Source organism: Tursiops truncatus, chromosome 8, assembly GCF_011762595.2.
Source record: "Tursiops truncatus isolate mTurTru1 chromosome 8, mTurTru1.mat.Y, whole genome shotgun sequence".
Classification (NCBI taxonomy): Eukaryota; Metazoa; Chordata; class Mammalia; order Artiodactyla; family Delphinidae; genus Tursiops; species Tursiops truncatus.
The window spans coordinates 31,531,590-31,549,350 of NC_047041.1; the positions used below are offsets into that span (position 1 = coordinate 31,531,590).

At 33.6% G+C, this 17,761-nt stretch overlaps 1 protein-coding gene across 1 annotated transcript; it reads left to right on the forward strand.

Annotated features, from left to right (window-relative positions):
• Positions 1-562: 562 nt before the first annotated feature.
• ANGPTL5 (angiopoietin like 5) lies at positions 563-16,351 on the forward strand. The gene is made up of 8 exons (XM_019923740.3): positions 563-735; positions 2,935-3,079; positions 4,938-5,041; positions 5,938-6,031; positions 8,196-8,296; positions 10,157-10,277; positions 12,363-12,548; positions 15,777-16,351. Exons 1-8 carry the CDS (start codon positions 640-642, stop codon positions 16,094-16,096), a joined length of 1,167 nt encoding a protein of 388 aa, XP_019779299.1. The 5' UTR covers positions 563-639; the 3' UTR covers positions 16,097-16,351.
• The last annotated feature ends 1,410 nt before the right edge of the window (positions 16,352-17,761 follow it).

Below are 17,761 nucleotides of genomic sequence, written 5' to 3' on the forward strand. Positions count from 1 at the left end.
ATGTAAAACATATAAATCAATTAGAGTCCTAGAAATTTGGCATTATGTGGTTAATGTGACCATCACTGATAGCTAAATTCAGTTGCAAACATATTTTAAGTCTGAATTATCTGCTCTGGGTGTCCACACTGATTAAATTTCTACTTAGTATTTTGTAGAAATAGTTCCAATGTAATATTCTTCCCTCTACATCACTCATTTCTACTTTCTTACTATTTTTATGCAAACTGGTTTGCAATTATAGAGTTATACCGTATCAAAGGTATTTTTTCCTAAGGGCAAAAAAAATATAATCTGACATAAAAATTAGATGATGCTATAAATTCTTGCTTGCTTACTTGATTTAGCTACCTAGCTGGCTGGCTACTGCCTGTATTCCAAAAGTGTGGATTTACAAGGCAGGCATGTAGTGATAAAAAAGGTTTGTATAACTTAAAATGACTGGATCTCTAGAGGCTACCTTGTTTCTCATATGAAGGGTGTTTCAAATGAGGGCATGGAAACTAGTAAGTACTGGCTTCTGTTTTTGTTGTACACCTTCCAGAAATTTTTGACTGAAGACTCTGTGTACTAGAGTTCTTTCCACACAGAGCTGACTGATATTTGAAGAAAATTTTCATTTCTCCAACCAAGAAAAATATGATTTATCTTTTCCAAGCTTCACTCTTGTTTTTAAATCTATGTATTTTTACTTGTGGAGAAGTTATACAATGTAACTGTGTTCATCATTCTACGGTAAGAATTTCAGCAATATTATTTCATCTAGGAAAGCATGATTATATAGTTTTCAAGATATATATTAGATGTTTGAAAAGATTAATTACAGTACTCAATATAATTTATGGGAAAATTAAAGTGTTTATTTAGAAATGCTGAGACTTATGCTTAAATAATATGACTTTTAAACTTAGGAAACCATAAACTGAAGATTGACTCTTAATACATTTCTTGTGAAAAATTGTTAAAGAAATTGCAGGCCTTGGTTAAAAACTAGCCAACAACTTTCCAGTTAACTTTAATAATGAAATATCTGGTAGGTAGTAAAAAAATTCACTTTGCTTAAAAAAAACTATTCTAGAAACTTTCATACTTCAAATATAGTCTTGTGACTGGTTACCTAGGAAATGTTAAAATTTAGAATTAGAAAATTTTATTCAAAACAATGTCAGAGTGATTGATAGCTAAGATAGTGTATGCAATACTATGAGTAGATTGTGATTTGAATCTCTATACATATAAATGTTGGCTTATAATTTTTAAATGTTATAAAATGTATTTACCACTGTATCAATACTAAATTCCAAAGCTGAAGCAAGAATAAATTCTAAAAAAGCTACAGAAATATTAATAACAATTCTCTATACTAAAAATTTAAGAATCTTATTTAGATCTAAAAAATATAGTTGTAACCTAAGTTTTTGAAAACATCTACTATGTCAATTATTATAGGAGTTTAGGGGAAAGAGCAAAAAGTTAAAAGTAGATCTATGTAACAAAATGTAAGCATCTTTTTGGGCAAATATCTTTTATATTGTGATTAGCTCTTTACCTTTCTCTCAATATCCAGGTCAAAGAGGACAAAGCTTGCTATTATTTTCTTTAAATTACAGAGTTATTCTAAATCACATAACTTATACCAAAGGATGTTTCAACATTAAAAAAACCAGTAGTGTGCCAACAAGAATAGATACCTTTGGAATGACATCTGTAATTGGCTTTCTTTCTTTTTTCTTTTTGAATAGTAGTTAGTACTTTTTAATCTCCTACCCCATCTTGCACCTTTCTCCTTCCTTCTCCCCACTAGCAATCACAGGTTTGTAGTTGGTTGTTGGCTTTTTATTTTAAGTTAAATTTAATTTTTTTAAAATTTATTTTATTGAAGTGTAGTTGATTTACAATGTTGTGTTAATTTCTGCTGTATAGCAAAGTTATTCAGTTATACATATGTAACTGAATATATATATATCTTTTTTCATATTCTTTTCCATTATGGTTTATTACAGGATATTGAATATAGTTCCCTGTGCTACACAGTAGGACCTTGTTATTTATCCATTCTATATATAAGGTTGCTGGCTTTTTAAAATGATATCTGTTGTTGATTTTGCAAAGCAAAATTCCGTGCTTTTTTTCTGTTATCACTGCTACCTTTTTAAAAAAATTTTTTTAACTTTTTATTTTATATTGGAGTATAGCCGATTAACAATATTGTGATAGTTTCAGTTGCACAGCAAAGTGACTCAGCCATACATATACACGTATCCATTCTCCCTCAGACTCCCCTCCCATCCAGTCTGCCACATAACATTGAACAGAGTTCTCTGTGCTATACAGTAGGTCCTTGTTGGGTATCCTTTTTAAATATTCAGCGGTACCTTTTAAATCTATGCATACTTTACCTTTCAAATCTGTAAATACTTTAGCTTATACAAGAGCGACAATTCTCCTGCACATTTTCCCCAAACCACGATTCCTAATAACTAGTGGCAGAAAGTGTTTTTGGCATAGAAATGTTGTAGGCATCTCAGGGAACCTTCTTAGTACCCATTCAAAGAACTTCAAATTGCACAATTTCTGGAAGAGGGATGGTCAGAACTATATCGCACATGGAATTGTGTAAAAGTTAAAGGTCAAGGCCATAGAGCCACCACACTAGAACGTAGACCCTAAATGATTCCTTTTAGAATTGGAGAAGAAAAACAGAGAGCAAAAATAATGAATTAACATACATTTATTGTTCATACCTAGAATTTACCCATAAGGTTTATTTGTGGAAGTTTGAACTAACCAGTTAATTATGTTTTTTTCTAATGATCATCCTTGTATATGTCCTGAAATCTCATCTTTTTTTCTACACTCTTCTTATTTATGACATATTAGGTAATATAACATATTTCATATATTTTTTCTTATTTCTATTTTTTTAATATAAAGGATTCTCCAGTAGTTAACATTGTAGAAGATGAATCTAATGCAAAAGGTGAAAGTAAAAGTAATGCTACTGTTTATAAAGAAGATTGTGAGGAATCATGTGATGTTAAAACTAAAATTACACGAGAAGAAAAACATTTCATGTGTAGTAAGTATTAAAAATAACCACAATTGGGCTTCCCTGGTGGCGCAGTGGTTGAGAGTCCGCCTGCCGATGCAGGAGACACGGGTTCGTGCCCCGGTCCGGGAAGATCCCACATGCCGCGGAGTGGCTGGGCCCGTGAGCCATGGCTGCTGGGCCTGTGCGTCCGGAGCCTGTGCTCCGCAACGGGACAGGCCACAACCGTGAGAGGCCCGCGTACCACAAACAAAACAAAACAAACCCCCACCCACAATTATACAGGGATATGATTTATTATTTCTAGGGTAGAGATGGAAAAATATACATTAGCATTTGTGTGGGTCATTTTATATATATCCTGATCATCCTAGGCCAGGAGTTTTATGTGTTTGGCACATAGTAGGTGCTTCGTAAGTGTTTGGTAAATGAACAAATCCTTCTTTTGTATAATATGGCCCAGTGACACCAACTAGCCACAGAGGGAAGGGGCGAGCCGCAACGCACTGATGGTATCAATTCGCCTAGCACTATTTTCTTACTTCCGTCTGAACAAATGGCAAATTTCACCTGAGTTTTGAGAAGGAATTCACTAATATTGAGTAAATGCTACAATAGATATAATACAAATTCACAGCGAATTTATGTAGCAAAGCATAAAAAATAAAAAGTTTTTAAATCTCCATTTTTCTTTAAAACTAGTAATAGTGCAGTAATTTTCATGATCTATTTATATGTACATAGGCGGTGAAATGAGACAGGGGATCAGAAAGGGAGGAGGTTCTGATCCAGTTCTTATAGGACTGTAACTCCTAGGTCAGAAAGTATAAAAAGCTCACTTTATTGTGTTTAATTCTATGTGTAACACAGGTATCTCAGGCTTCTCAAACCTATGAGTGTGGCTTTAGATCCATTAAGACAGATGTCTAAATCCAGGGAGTATCTAATAGAAAGTGAGAGACTGAAAGTAAAAATGAGAGATGAAGCTGGGTGAGGTAGATTTTAAAATATCATGAATTATTAATGTGATTCTACTGCTAGAGTAAAAGTTAGGAACATAGAAATAAATAATTTTTAAAAGAATAATGTATGCCATAATGTGTGACTCCTTTTGTTGTAAAGGACATCATCAGTATAACTGAATAAACTTGGATAAAATCTGAGAAGTGCATGGTAGTCAATGTTTATTTCCTGATTTTTATGGCTGTGTTGAGGAGAATGTCTTTGGTGTAAGAAAAACACACTGAAGTATCCAGGGGCATCATGATGGCATGCTCAAAAGAATTAAGAAAAAGTTCTTCATACTGTTCTTGAAACTATTCTATAAGTAAGATTGTTTTAAAATAAAAACAAAAATACATAGTAAAATTTAACCAGAAACCAACCAGCTAAAACTTTTGACTAAGATTTATTATGAGTATATATGTATGTGTGTTTGTAATTTGTTTATATAAAAATGTATCATTAATAGAAAAAATTTAAAGAAAGATTTACTTTTAAAATTAACTTACATGATATGGAATTATTGCCTTTTACTTTCTTATGTAGTAAGAATTGATGAGTCTTGGACCTCCTGCTTCTGTACCTCTCATCTTATAAAGTGAGAATTGATATTCAGAATGTTGTCTCGCATTTATATCAGATTAACTTATTTGGGGGTAATCTAAATTATTAGGAAGCATACTTTCATTGTGAGGTATTGAAATAATTGTTTTCTTGGATAATCCTGAGTTAAACAAAAAAGTACTGACTAGAATATGCAATTCTATGTATTAGATTGAGCTTTATTGTTACATATTTATCCAAAATCATTTTGAAATTATTTTTCACTGTAATTGTTTTCTATAACAAAATAATATTTAGCAAACACATTTTGTTATGATTTAAGGAAATTTGCAAAATTCTATTGTTTCTTATACACGAAGTACCAAAAAACTACTAAGAAATATGATGGATGAGCAGCAAGCTTCCTTGGATTATTTATCTAATCAGGTATGGATTTTTTAGAATTGTGTTGTTATTGTATGTGTACATTGATATACTTAGCTAGAGGTATAATTGTTTAATTTTTTAATGCATTAAAGTCCATACATCTATTTAGTGCCTACTATGTTAGAGGCACCATAGTAAGCCTCAGGCAAACAGAAAGCAATAACAACAAAAAAAGATCTTCACTTAAAGCTTATACAGTCTAAGAGAGCAGAAAAATGTATTGAAAATGTTGTGACTGCTGTCAGAAAGATGCACCAAAGAAATTCAATATCTGAGCTATGAGAAGTGTTCCCAGATGACAGAGATTATGAACTGAATCATGAAAGATGGATAAATGCTTCAAAGGTCACAAATGTGGGGTAAGAAGAGTAGGACCTTCCATTCTGGGGAACTGCTTGAAGTGGTGCAGGGGTGGAGTGGCTGGTGAGGTTGAGGTGTATAAGGAAAACTGACTTAAAGAAATAGGAGCTAACTCATGCCACACCAAGGAGGGAAATGCGATGATTAGATTGACAGCTAGTGAGGATGATTAGATTGACAGCTAGTGAGGAGGATGACTTGAGGAAGAGCAGAGGGAGGAGACAGGGAGATCAGATAAGAAACTACAGCAAAGGAGCAGGCAAGATACAAAGAACAGATCTGCAAGAGCAGTCAAATGCAGAACTGGGCAGATGAAAGCAATGTGTAGGAGGAAAACAGTACTCAATTTAATGACTGCTATTTAGTAATGCCTTTCTTTACTGCTTAGAGCAGTAAGGAATTCAAAAGAAAAATGGACATTATATATATATTTCAAAGCTGGATTTATAAGAGGCTTAGAGATATCACTTATAAAATTCAGCTAAGAGAGTTTTGTTCAAATATAAATTTGCTTAAATGTATGCATGTGTGTTTAGGTTAATGAGCTCATGAATCGAGTTCTCATTTTGACTACGGAAGTTTTTAGAAAACAGCTGGATACTTTTCCTCACAGACCAGTTCAGTCACATGGTGAGAACTTTGGTATTTCACCCTTTTCATACTTGTCTTTTATTGCTTAAAAATTTCCTGGACAGGTTGGAGCATTTAGAACTTTTGTTTAAAAAATACAGCTCATTATCATCTAACAGACTGGAGGAGTAATACCTGCCAAATTTCAACCCAGACAATGTGTACTTTCCTGAATTGGGAAGCTTTTCTGACCATTTGAAAGCTATGGCTGTATACAGATATTCTGAATCTGTTGAAAATAGCATAGTTTTATGTAACTGAATTCAGGCTCTCCTTTTGCATTTTAATATTAATAATCAACCTTCAGCTAGAAGAAAAGAAGGTCTCAGAATTCCTCCCACCTGTAAAAACTATTTTTCACATGTTTGAGATGTTTCAAATTGGGACACAAAATTTGAAAAGAAAAAGAAACTTAAGACAAAAGAAAGTGGAATTTAGCACTGTTTATACTAAAACAATATATAGTAATTCCTAAAGTCATGGGTTTCTAAGAAAAGTGCCCTATATATCTTACAGTTGTGAATTAATAACAAAAAGTTCCAAGCAAGTAAATATTTATTGACAGCCTAGTGAATGATCTTTTTTCCTTACAAAGAGAAGGAAATAAACTGTTACTGAGAATCACCTATGTGTCAGGTACTATGACAGGCACTTTCACATGTTATTTTTTGTTGTTCTATTATATCTCATTTATTTCCCATAAGTGAGTAGTGTAGGTAGGTAGTGTAACATGGTGGTTATGAGCATGGACTCTGGTGTCAGATCACCTGTCTTCAAATCCCTCATCCACTGTTTCCTTGATATCAGTTTCCTCATCAGTAAACTGATAGTACCTACCTCATATGGTTCTTATGAGAATTAAATGAATAAATACACCAAAAGCTCCTAAAATATTGCTTGATGCATAGTAAGACAGTATAAGCATTCGCTATGATGATCTTCATCATCAGATAAGGAATATGGAGCCCAGAAACATCTGAATAACCTGTTCATATTTATTTGGATGGTGATGGCAAAGCAGATATTCCAACTCAGATTAGTCCTTCATTGTAAACTTCTATTATCATATCTCTGAGCATAAAGTTATTATGAAAATGTCTCTTAGCAATTCAGAAGAAGGCAACAAAATACTGTGCGCTAGGCACTGTGCTAAGTGCTTTATATTGATATAATGTCTTACTATGTATATCGTCAGAATAACACTATGAAGTAGATAGTATTATTATTATAACAATATTGCACATGAAGAAAAGTAGTTAAGTAACTTAGTTAATGGTTCTGGCTAGTAAATAGTAGTACTAGGAATCTAACCCAAGCTTCTGGCTCTGAAGTATCAGGCTTTCATGTGTTTTTTCTCTTGGTAACTGATGCTGTAAGGGTTGAATTTGTTTTATCACATTTATAAAAGATAACACAAAGTAAAGTAAACTATAACATCATATCTACATACATATCTACATATCTACATAAAAGATAACACAAAGTGTAAACTATAATATCATATCTACATAATATATTTACAATCCCCTAGAAAGGGGAGTGCTTAAGAGAAGGTGATTATAGACTGCTACAGTTCTAGCTATTGTCAACAGAGCAGGCTCTAGCCTCAGCATCATTTTCTCTGGTGAAGAAAGTGATTTCCCCCCTCCTCTCCCTTTGCCTGTTTGTAATGGTGGGCCCCAAAACACCAGAATCTCTGAAATTTCAAATAGTGGAGAAAGGATGTGTCAATAGTAATTAATCTACTTATTCCTTTGGATTTTCTCCTCCTCATTCACACAGATTTCTGTTACATATTATGTTCCCAAAGTAAGCCTAGGTTTCTTAAAGGGCATAATTTATTGGACAAGAGTATGCATAATCATAAAATATATTAAATAAATGTTGATACCAAATGGAATACTAATCAATAACAGTGAGTTAGTTATTAGTGAAGGTTTATTGCAGCATAACTTATTCAATCCCAGTTCCTCCACCTATCTATCTAGTTTCTTCTTATTTCTAAAGTTGAGATAATTTTTCATTTTCAAAAGTTAAAATCATCATCATTACTGAACATTTTAATAATAACAATTTCAGATAGCACTGTCAATTCTCTTTTATAAAATGATTGTCTTAAATGTATATGTGGAAATATCCTAAATAACTAATTTTACTTTTCTAGGTTTAGATTGTACTGATATTAAAGATACCATTGGCTCTGTCACTAAAACACCAAGTGGTTTGTATATAATCCACCCAGAAGGATCTAGTTACCCATTTGAGGTAAAGTTTTCCCTTATTATATGGAATAGGATAGACATCTAATTTATTTAAATAATATTAGAATTTTAATTGTTTTAATATTTTATTTTTTCTTAACAATTTAAAAATAAATCAGTGTAAGTTCCAGTTTCAAAAGTTTTGTTTTCTGGGGCTTCCCTGGTGGCGCAGTGGTTGAGAGTCCGCCTGCCGATGCAGGGGACACGGGTTTGTGCCCCGGTCTGGGAAGATCCCACATGCCGCCGAGCGGCTGGGCCCGTGAGCCATGGCCGCTGAGCCTGTGCGTCCGGAGCCTGTGCTCCGCAACGGGAAAGGCCACAGCAGTGAGGGGCCCGCGTATCGCAAAAAAAAAAAAAAAAAAAAAAAAAAAAAGTTTTGTTTTCTGGAATTCTTTGCCCAAACCACAAACCAATAAAGGAACTAGAGGGTCTTTCACTTTTCTATTTGAGTGTTCATGGTTACACTCTTTAAAGTAAATCCATTTGGTGCAAGATCTTATATTATCCTTACAGTAGGCAGAACTATGCAAAATAAATACTTGCTTGAATTAGCTGATGGATATTAAAAAATAATTGTGTGCTTTGCCTTGGGGCTTGCTAAAAATACTTCAGTTTCTCTTCCTACACTTGTTTATACTTTCTTTGGATGATAAGTGATTTTTTGTGATTGTATAAAAAATTAATAATTAAAAAATCCTTTCACTGAATTGCGAGACAGATTGAGAAGCTGATCCATTTCTTAAATCAAATAAAATATATTACTCATATTTATCCTTAGTAGTTCTATACCATGATTTCTAGAAGAAATTTCTACTAGAAATTGTGTTATTAAAATTAGTATTATAATATTACTATATTACATACAGTATATATAATATATAAACATTATATATATATAATTTTCTGGTTACTTTTTTGTGCATAAGAAATTTATAATACCAATATCATACCTTATTGATAGTCTTTATTAAAATATTAAAATATTTTTTCTAAACCAGTTTCTCGTCTCAGAGTTACTAACGTTATTTTTTGACATCTATTGACAGGATGTCAAAAATTGGGAATTAAGTGGGAAATAATTTTAAATTACCTAAATTACTTCACCTACAGATTCAAAAATGGACCTGAACAGATGTGAAAAGGGAAGGCTTCTAATTTTGTGAAGAGTGGGATGCATAATTACCTCTTTTGTGGGAAAGTGTTGGTTCCCTAACTTCCTCCACACGGCCTTTTTCTGTCTGTGTGTGGGAAGTTTCTGATGGGGAGGATTGGTCTGATTTTCTCGCTGTGTCACTTCTATGGGTCCCCTACAGTTGTCCTCTTAGAGGCATTTAACAGAGCACCACAGATGCACCTATGAGTGCCTGCTGAGATGGGGCACAAATCATGCCTTTCTGTCTGAAAATCCCAGTCTGAACACAGGCCTTCCAGGCTTTTGGAGGAAAAAAGCGATCAAAGACAGGCACATTTAACACTGTTCTTTTAAAAAATCAGTGTTTTAATTAAAAGGAAGAGTTAATTTATAAAGAAATACATCACTCTGCCATATCAGATTGGTACAGTTATTACTCAACTGAAAAATATTTATGGAGTTGAGGAATAAGAGGGTAACCTTAAAATGCTACAAACACATATGTTAAAAAAATGACTGATACAGGGACCACAATTAGGTTTGTTTTATAATAAACAGTATTATTTCTAGAGATTTTTAAAAAATCTGAATACATTAATGACATACAGTTGCATTGAAGCTTTCAGTGGAAGTATCTTCTCTTTCTCTAGGCTTTAAGGGTGAAGTATGAGTTTTATATAAAAGAATGAAAATAATATTATATTATTTTTGTCTTTTCTGGGTTTATTTTAGGTAATGTGTGACATGGATTACAGAGGAGGTGGATGGACTGTGATACAGAAAAGGATCGATGGGATAATTGACTTCCAAAGGTTATGGTGTGACTATCTGGATGGATTTGGTGACCTTTTAGGTCAAATTTTATTTATTTCTCCTCTTTTTTCTTCTTTTTGATAATATGCCTATGGACTCTGTCTCTATTGGTCAAATAGTTAGTAAAAATAGCAAATCCTTGTGAATATAAAAATATGACAAATTACCCTCTGGTTATATGCCAAATTACTTAAAATAAATAGGTCTTCAGTTGAGATATGAAAATCTTTATTTTTAGTTGAAATGTGATTTGAGTGAAAATTCTAAATTGTGTTATTTATTAAGTATTGACTATGCTCTCAGCAGAATTCTGGCAGATACTCAATAACTATTTGTAGAATGAAAACCTGAATGAGCAGGGACCTTGAAATTCTTGAGATTTGTGCTGTGTCTACATAAGCAAATGAAATAGAGAATTGAGGTCCATAGCTGTAGGAATTCAAATTATGTAAATGTCAATAAAATCACTATGCTCAAAACTTGAAAAATGTAAACCCCAGGTGAACTGTAAAATCTGTTCACGTTATTACCAAATGGCAGCATCAACTTTTGCTGGTGAATAGAAGCACCAGTATTTCTGAACCCTGCAGAATTTTACATTAATTGGAACATTTGCAGGTGACTTTGATCATTTTCATGCTATTATTTTAAGTTACTGTTGTTATAATTTAGAGTCTTTAACATCCCATAATAATGTCATCCAAGGATTTAATAAGTGGTGGTGTTTGTCCTACTGCTAAAAACCCTACAGCATGCCAATGGTGTTAGAAGGGACATGAAATGTAATAAAATGTCATAAGTAAGGCCAAATAGCTGCCATGCTATGGAATGCCTTTGAAATACTTGTGTTTTCTCAGCATTACCTCCAATTTTCCAGTAAGGGCTGCCTTCTGAATTGAGCTGTCATAGATCTGCAGGCTCTAAGTTGTTATCTTCCTTACTTAATGCTTATTTCCATGGGAAAATTATCTGAGTTTTGACAAAAAATGTCTTCAGGAAGGTATACTTCACATAAGCAGACTGCTTTGTACTTGGCCTATTTAAAAAAATAAACTTGGGATTAAGGAAAATGTATTGTTCAGTTAAATCTGAGGTTGGGGTAGAGGGGAAAGATGGCAAGGACACTTAAATAGTAGTGTCAGACTGTGAGAAACTAAGCAGGCCCACCTTCCTTCTTGTACTTATTTTTTACTTCCTATACTCCCTTTCTTCCAGTATTTCTTCAGAATACTTTTCAGTTCTAAGTGGGTATGTAGCTAAAATGCCCCTGTAAGGCCTGGAGAGTGACTTAGTATCTTAGCTATAGTTTTAAGATTTGAATTCTGTCACATTGTCTCCCAGCTCTTGAAGTTTGTTTTGACTGGAACCTTACTTCCTTCAGTAATTTCATGATTCAAGCAGAGGGATATACTTCAGAGCAGGAGTGTCTACATTTAGGTTATGCCACAGTCGGTAGAGGGAGGTAGAACGTCATTGGCTAGAACATGCAAGAAGAATGCAGTCTGAATTAGGGAGTTCAATAATCCATCTTGGATCTATAATCATCTTGAAAATATTGACCCTTAACCTGAGTATGCTCCAGTGTTGCTACATTATGTCTTCATTCATAGGTAACTGACGAGCTTCATTACAACAAAGAAATATTTGTTCACAAAACATTATTCTCAAAGACAGAAAAAATAATTTCTACTGAGCATTTTCAGAAAATAGTTCTTTAGGAGTTGCTGATTTGGAGGCTAAACCTCTTATATTTACTGGTACACATCATTTTGTTACCTGTCATAATATTTGAACTCATTTTTTGTTGACATGCCTTAAGGTAAAACTTGACTTTTTATGTGATCTTTAAATGAATTTTTGAATTTAATTTGGGGAGATAAAAAAATGAAACAGAGACTAGTTATCCCAAGTCTAGTAAAGGAGAAGTGGGAAGATACACATCTATATATGTTTTGGTAAATTAGGCAAACACTGATAATTTGAACCAGGGCAATCTAGTCTCTCAAATAATTTATGTGTGCCATCTTGGAGTTATTGAAACACTAAGCAAAACCAAAGACTTAATAACAAAGGGTTATTCTAACTTGTATTAAAATATATTTAAAAAAGCATTTTTTTTAAACAGGTGAATTTTGGCTAGGGCTGAAAAAGATTTTTTACATAGTGAATCAGAAGAATACCAGTTTTATGCTGTATGTGGCACTGGAATCTGAAGATGACACATTCGCTTATGCATCATATGATAATTTTTGGCTAGAGGATGAAACAAGATTTTTTAAAATGCACTTAGGACGATATTCGGGAAATGCTGGTAAGTTTTTTATTCCTAAATTTACCCAAAAGATTTAAATATAGCTGACTCAATATTAGATGAAGATAAAAGTAATGCATTTCTTTTGGTATATGACACATAACTGATAACAGAATAGGTTAGGAATGCGAAAACTGGCTAAGTCTTGAGTTATGAAACTCTGCTATGATGGTTGCATCACCTTGTGATTTTGAAGTGCTTTATACACTTTAAAACAATTTTGCCATATGTAATCACAATTGATTATTTAGATAGCAAATCTGTGGGGCAGGCTGGGAAGGCATTATTTACATTTTCATGTACTGAGAGGCTGGTGTTTAGAAGTCATAGAATGTTAGAGCTGATCTTCACTCTTCTCACTCTGCAGGTTAAGAAACCTGAAAGATTAAGTGACTTGCCCAAGAGTCCCAGCTCATCACATCTGAGCAAGGGCAAGGACCCAGGTTGATAGAACAACTAGTTTAGTGAGGTTTTTTCTTTTTTTTGGCTATATCTCGGTACATCTACTCATTTCTAAATAAGTTAAATTTTTAGAACTTCAAAATACTTGATATTAAATTCATATTTTGATGCTGATATTTTTAACTTGAGTTAATACTAAATTCAGCTCTCCTGTTCATTGCTCATCATTGTACTTGTTCATTAGGTATGTTTAGTGTTAGAAATCCAAAAGTGAATGAGTTATGTTTCCAGTTCTTTAACTGATCACAATATAGAGAGGGAGATTAAATAAAACTGAAAACACAGAATACCGATAGAGCTTTGGGGGCTAAAGAGAAAGAATGATTCCAATGGATTACATCCAGAGAAGGGTAGTTTTCAACAAAGAATTAATGGTAGAGTCAACCTGGGATGCTTTGTGAAAGTACATACTCATGTAGAATCTGATTCAGTAAGTCTGGGCCCAGGTATTTGTATTCACTAGATGGATATGTTGGCATCCTTATAGTTGAGAATCACTGATCTGTACTTGGAGGAATGGATAGGCTTTTGGCAAATGAATGGTGGCAAACAGAGCAGCTTGAGTCAAGGCACAGAAGAAGGAAAATTACTGGGCATGAGAGGTTGTCTGGTATGGATGGAATCTCTGATATCTGAGGGGGTTTAGACTTAGGATATTAAGTAAAAGTCTGAAATTTAAATATTGACATATAGAGGCAATTTTAAGGAGTTATATAATTTTTGAGGCTTCATCTCTAAAAGAGTAACGAACTATCTAAATATGGAACATACAATGTTAGGAAAAGTTTATGTGGGATTTCTCTAGAAGATGACTAGGATCTCATTAGAGGATACAATTTATAATGGCAAGAATTTTTTCATTTTGGAAGCCTCAAATTTTGTCATGCCTTATTCTGCCTTTTCCCCATAAAGTTGTTAAGTAACTTTCAAATGTTGATCACATAATATAATCAAGATAAAGAAAAAGATGTCAAAAGAATGTAAAGATAGCAGTATAGTTAAGTATGATCAGGTATTTGGTAGAGGTGAGCCAGACATTTGACTTTGAGCTCAGAACAAAAATAGAAATATGAAATTTGAACATTTGAGGAGCACAGTTGTTCCATGAGGACACATTGCCCTGGTTCTAAAACTTGAGAGACATTTCTCTGGGTTCTTAGCGAAAACAAAGTGTCATGTTTTCTAATTACACTCGGACAGAAAACGTAACAGTGAGTTTTAATGGGCCATTTCTTTAAAAATAGACCTATGCATTATATTTTTAGAGTAAATTATTAAATATAATCCAGTGAGGAGCTCATATAATGTATGATCCTTCTGATGGTTGGACTTAACCAGGGAGAGTATCTGTGGAGGGATCATATAATTTAGGTAATGCTCCGTAAGTGTTGTCTTTCTCATGAACTTCTGAAAGGTTTTGCACCATGTGGTATTGAAAATGATATTCTCCCTGCAAATATGTGCAATTTTGGCATTTTGTTCCTATGAAGTGCATGGTCAGAGACAGGGCTGGGGTACAGGATAGGCCACTACCATTAGTGAAGTTCTCCAGGTTCCTCAAAGATATCTCAAAAGATGCCAAACATTTGGAACATAATGAAATAAACATGGGCTTTGAATTCTTCAAAGATTTTACATAGCTTCACTTTTACTTAGTGTTTCAAACATCTTAGCAAATTTTATCTATAAGTGAAATCTAAGTACAATGGGACTAATTAGAATCTTTTATTTATATGTTTTAAAAGAAACAAACAAACATGACTTCTACCCCTGCTACTTAGTTAGCCAGGTTGCCTTGGCCAAGATACTTAATCTTTGAAGATTACTGTGACTATCAGGGATACCATACATAGAATGTCCAATGTAAGTCTTTAAAATATGGTGGTGTTTTAACTACTATCCAATTAGTATGCATATCATATGGAGAGCCATGAAGAAAAGGCATACCTCAGTGGTATAGCTGATTTTTTTCTTGAGGGCATTAGGCATTTAATATAAACTTGGTGGCCACTAAATAAAATCAAACAACTTTTGCAGTTATAAATTTGTTCCTGAAAGGTAGAGGTTTCACTTTCATCCATACCTCTCTATCTAAAGTGATGTAAAATGGTACTGGTATAAAAATTTGTGTGTAAATTATTTTCTTTTCCTAAATTACCAATTACCATATTATTCTTCCCCAAAGTATGACAGGTTTATACACCATATTTTTGACCTAAATTATCTGCTTCTGTCTACACAGCCAAGCTTCCATTTAGTGATTTTATATTGAATGTCCACTTATTCATGTTTACATATTCTGAGCCTATTTATATGAAATAATTGGAATGACAAAATTGTAGAAATGGAGAGCACATTACCCCTGGTTACCAGGGGTAAGGGATGGGATTTAGTTTTTAACGCATACGAAGGAAACTATCATTCCATTTATACTGCTACTGTTTGGTCCTTTCATACAATTATGCAACGATTTAATAGTTTTCAATTTATTAACTGATAATATGCAAAGTTTTCCTAGGCCATCACAGACCACCATAATTTGTTCCAACAAATGTCTACTTAAACATGCCTATCATGTTGAGGAATTTATTACGAGATTTTGGCATATTGCACCCGGAGGAGAGATTTTAATATAACACCTATTAAAATATAATTTAAACCTTAGTTCTGGGATGTAATGCTTTTGCATAATGAGTTGGTAAAGGTTGATTAAAATTACAAAAAATGCTTTTCAATTTCATCATCAAAAAAATCTATTTTACCTAGGTGATGCATTCCGGGGTTTCAGAAAAGAAGATAATCAAAATGCAATGCCTTTTAGCACATCAGATGTTGATAATGATGGATGTCGCCCTGTATGCTTCATCAATGGTCAGCCTGTGAAGAGCTGCAGCCACCTCAGTAACAATACCGGCTGGTGGTTCAACCAGTGTGGTCTCGCAAATCTGAATGGCATTCATTACTTCCCTGGAAAATTGCTTGCAACTGGAATTCGATGGGGCACATGGACCAAAAACAACTCACCTGTCAAGATTAAATCTGTTTCAATGAAAATTAGAAGAATTTACAATCCATATTTTAAGTAATCTCATTTTAAATTGTAATGAGTGTTCCACAGTTATTTTTAATAATATATAAACAATTTTATATAGTTTCTCTTTTTACTGAGTGTTTCAAGCATATTAGCCAAAATTTAACCATAGATGACATCTAGGTATTATGAGTCTAAATAGAAATCTTTAATTTTGTAGAGTTTTATAAAGGAAAACATGGTTCAATGTATGTTTTTACTACTAATTATATTAACAATGTGTAATAAAATTTGTTTTGAGTGTATTGCAACCTGTCTACCTGGAATCTGTTGTCCTTTTAAAAAATTTTCCCTTTTCTTTAAAACATATAAACCATAGTGCATTATTAGGAAAATTAAAGAAAGTGTTATATTTATTTCTATATTTATTTGAAATAGCTAAATATATAATCTACAGATAATTTCTGTTGAAGACAATTACAAGGAATAATTTTGTGCAGATTAATATATAAGCTTCACATAGTTTAAAAACCTTACTATTTCCAGGTGATTCCATAATATTTTACAGGTAATAAGAGTTTGCTGCAAAAATAAAGTCCTTCTTGTTTTCCTATTTTATTGTGGTTAATAAGTTTATTCTTATTTGTAATGAACTTACTGTACATTTGCATACTGATCAGTTGCATTCTAAAACACATTTATATCCTAACTCTTTTTAAGGCAATAGGAATGGTATGAGCTTTAAGTGAAGGAGAAAGAACAATGAATCACTGGTCTAGAGGTGGCTCTAAGAGCAAGCTTTTTTTAGGAAGTTGGAAGGAGTTGGAGTGGTAAGGCTTCCATGGGAAAATACAGCAAGGAATGTGCTAGACCACATTCAGTTAATTAAGAAAATTAGTGTTGAGTGGAAAAGTACTTTGTCCAGAGTTAGGGCTATACAGTGGGTAGAAGTAACTGAAAAGTGAGGTGGGAGGAGGTCTGAATTAAAAATACATATGAGGGTATAGAGATCACGGTGAGTTATCTGAGTACAGCAGAGGGCTTAGTTTGATCAGAACATAGAACCTCATCTGAGTTCAGGGATGAGCAAAAATGACATGGTCACCTTTCAAGATTGCTTTCACTTTGATCTCCTCACCAAGCAGTGAATAAACCGTGTACAGATTATAGACGGGATACAGTTGCAAATGGTTGAGCATGGTTCCCCATGGCTTCCTGTCCATCTCATAGAAGCACAGTTGAGGTTCTGTGTCTTTACATTGGAGTAAGATGTCTACTAGGTTGCAGGAGCAGAGAACTGTAGGTTCACTGCCTGCAGTGATACGAGTACTAGAAACAAATTTATATACAGTTAAGGAAATAATTTTGCTACTCAGCAAGCTACGTCTAATGTGTGGATTCTGGACCTTGAAATTCTTGGTCCTATACAGGGGAATCTCCTTTATTGTACTGCAAGGTCTAAGGGCTTCACATTTTTACCCTACCATAAAGGTTACGGAGATACTGAGGGTAAAAGCAGAGTGGGAATAAATGTTGGGATGTTAAGGGAATGACAGACCCAGACAAAAGCAAGAAATTTTAATTTCTCTGGGTTTGGGAATAAGAAGATGTATTTGACTTTGAATGGGTAAGAGACAATGGCCCCCAGGATGCCTTATGAGAAGGTGTGAAGGTACTAAGAGGCCTTAACCCACACTGCAAACGAGAAGCTATATTTTGG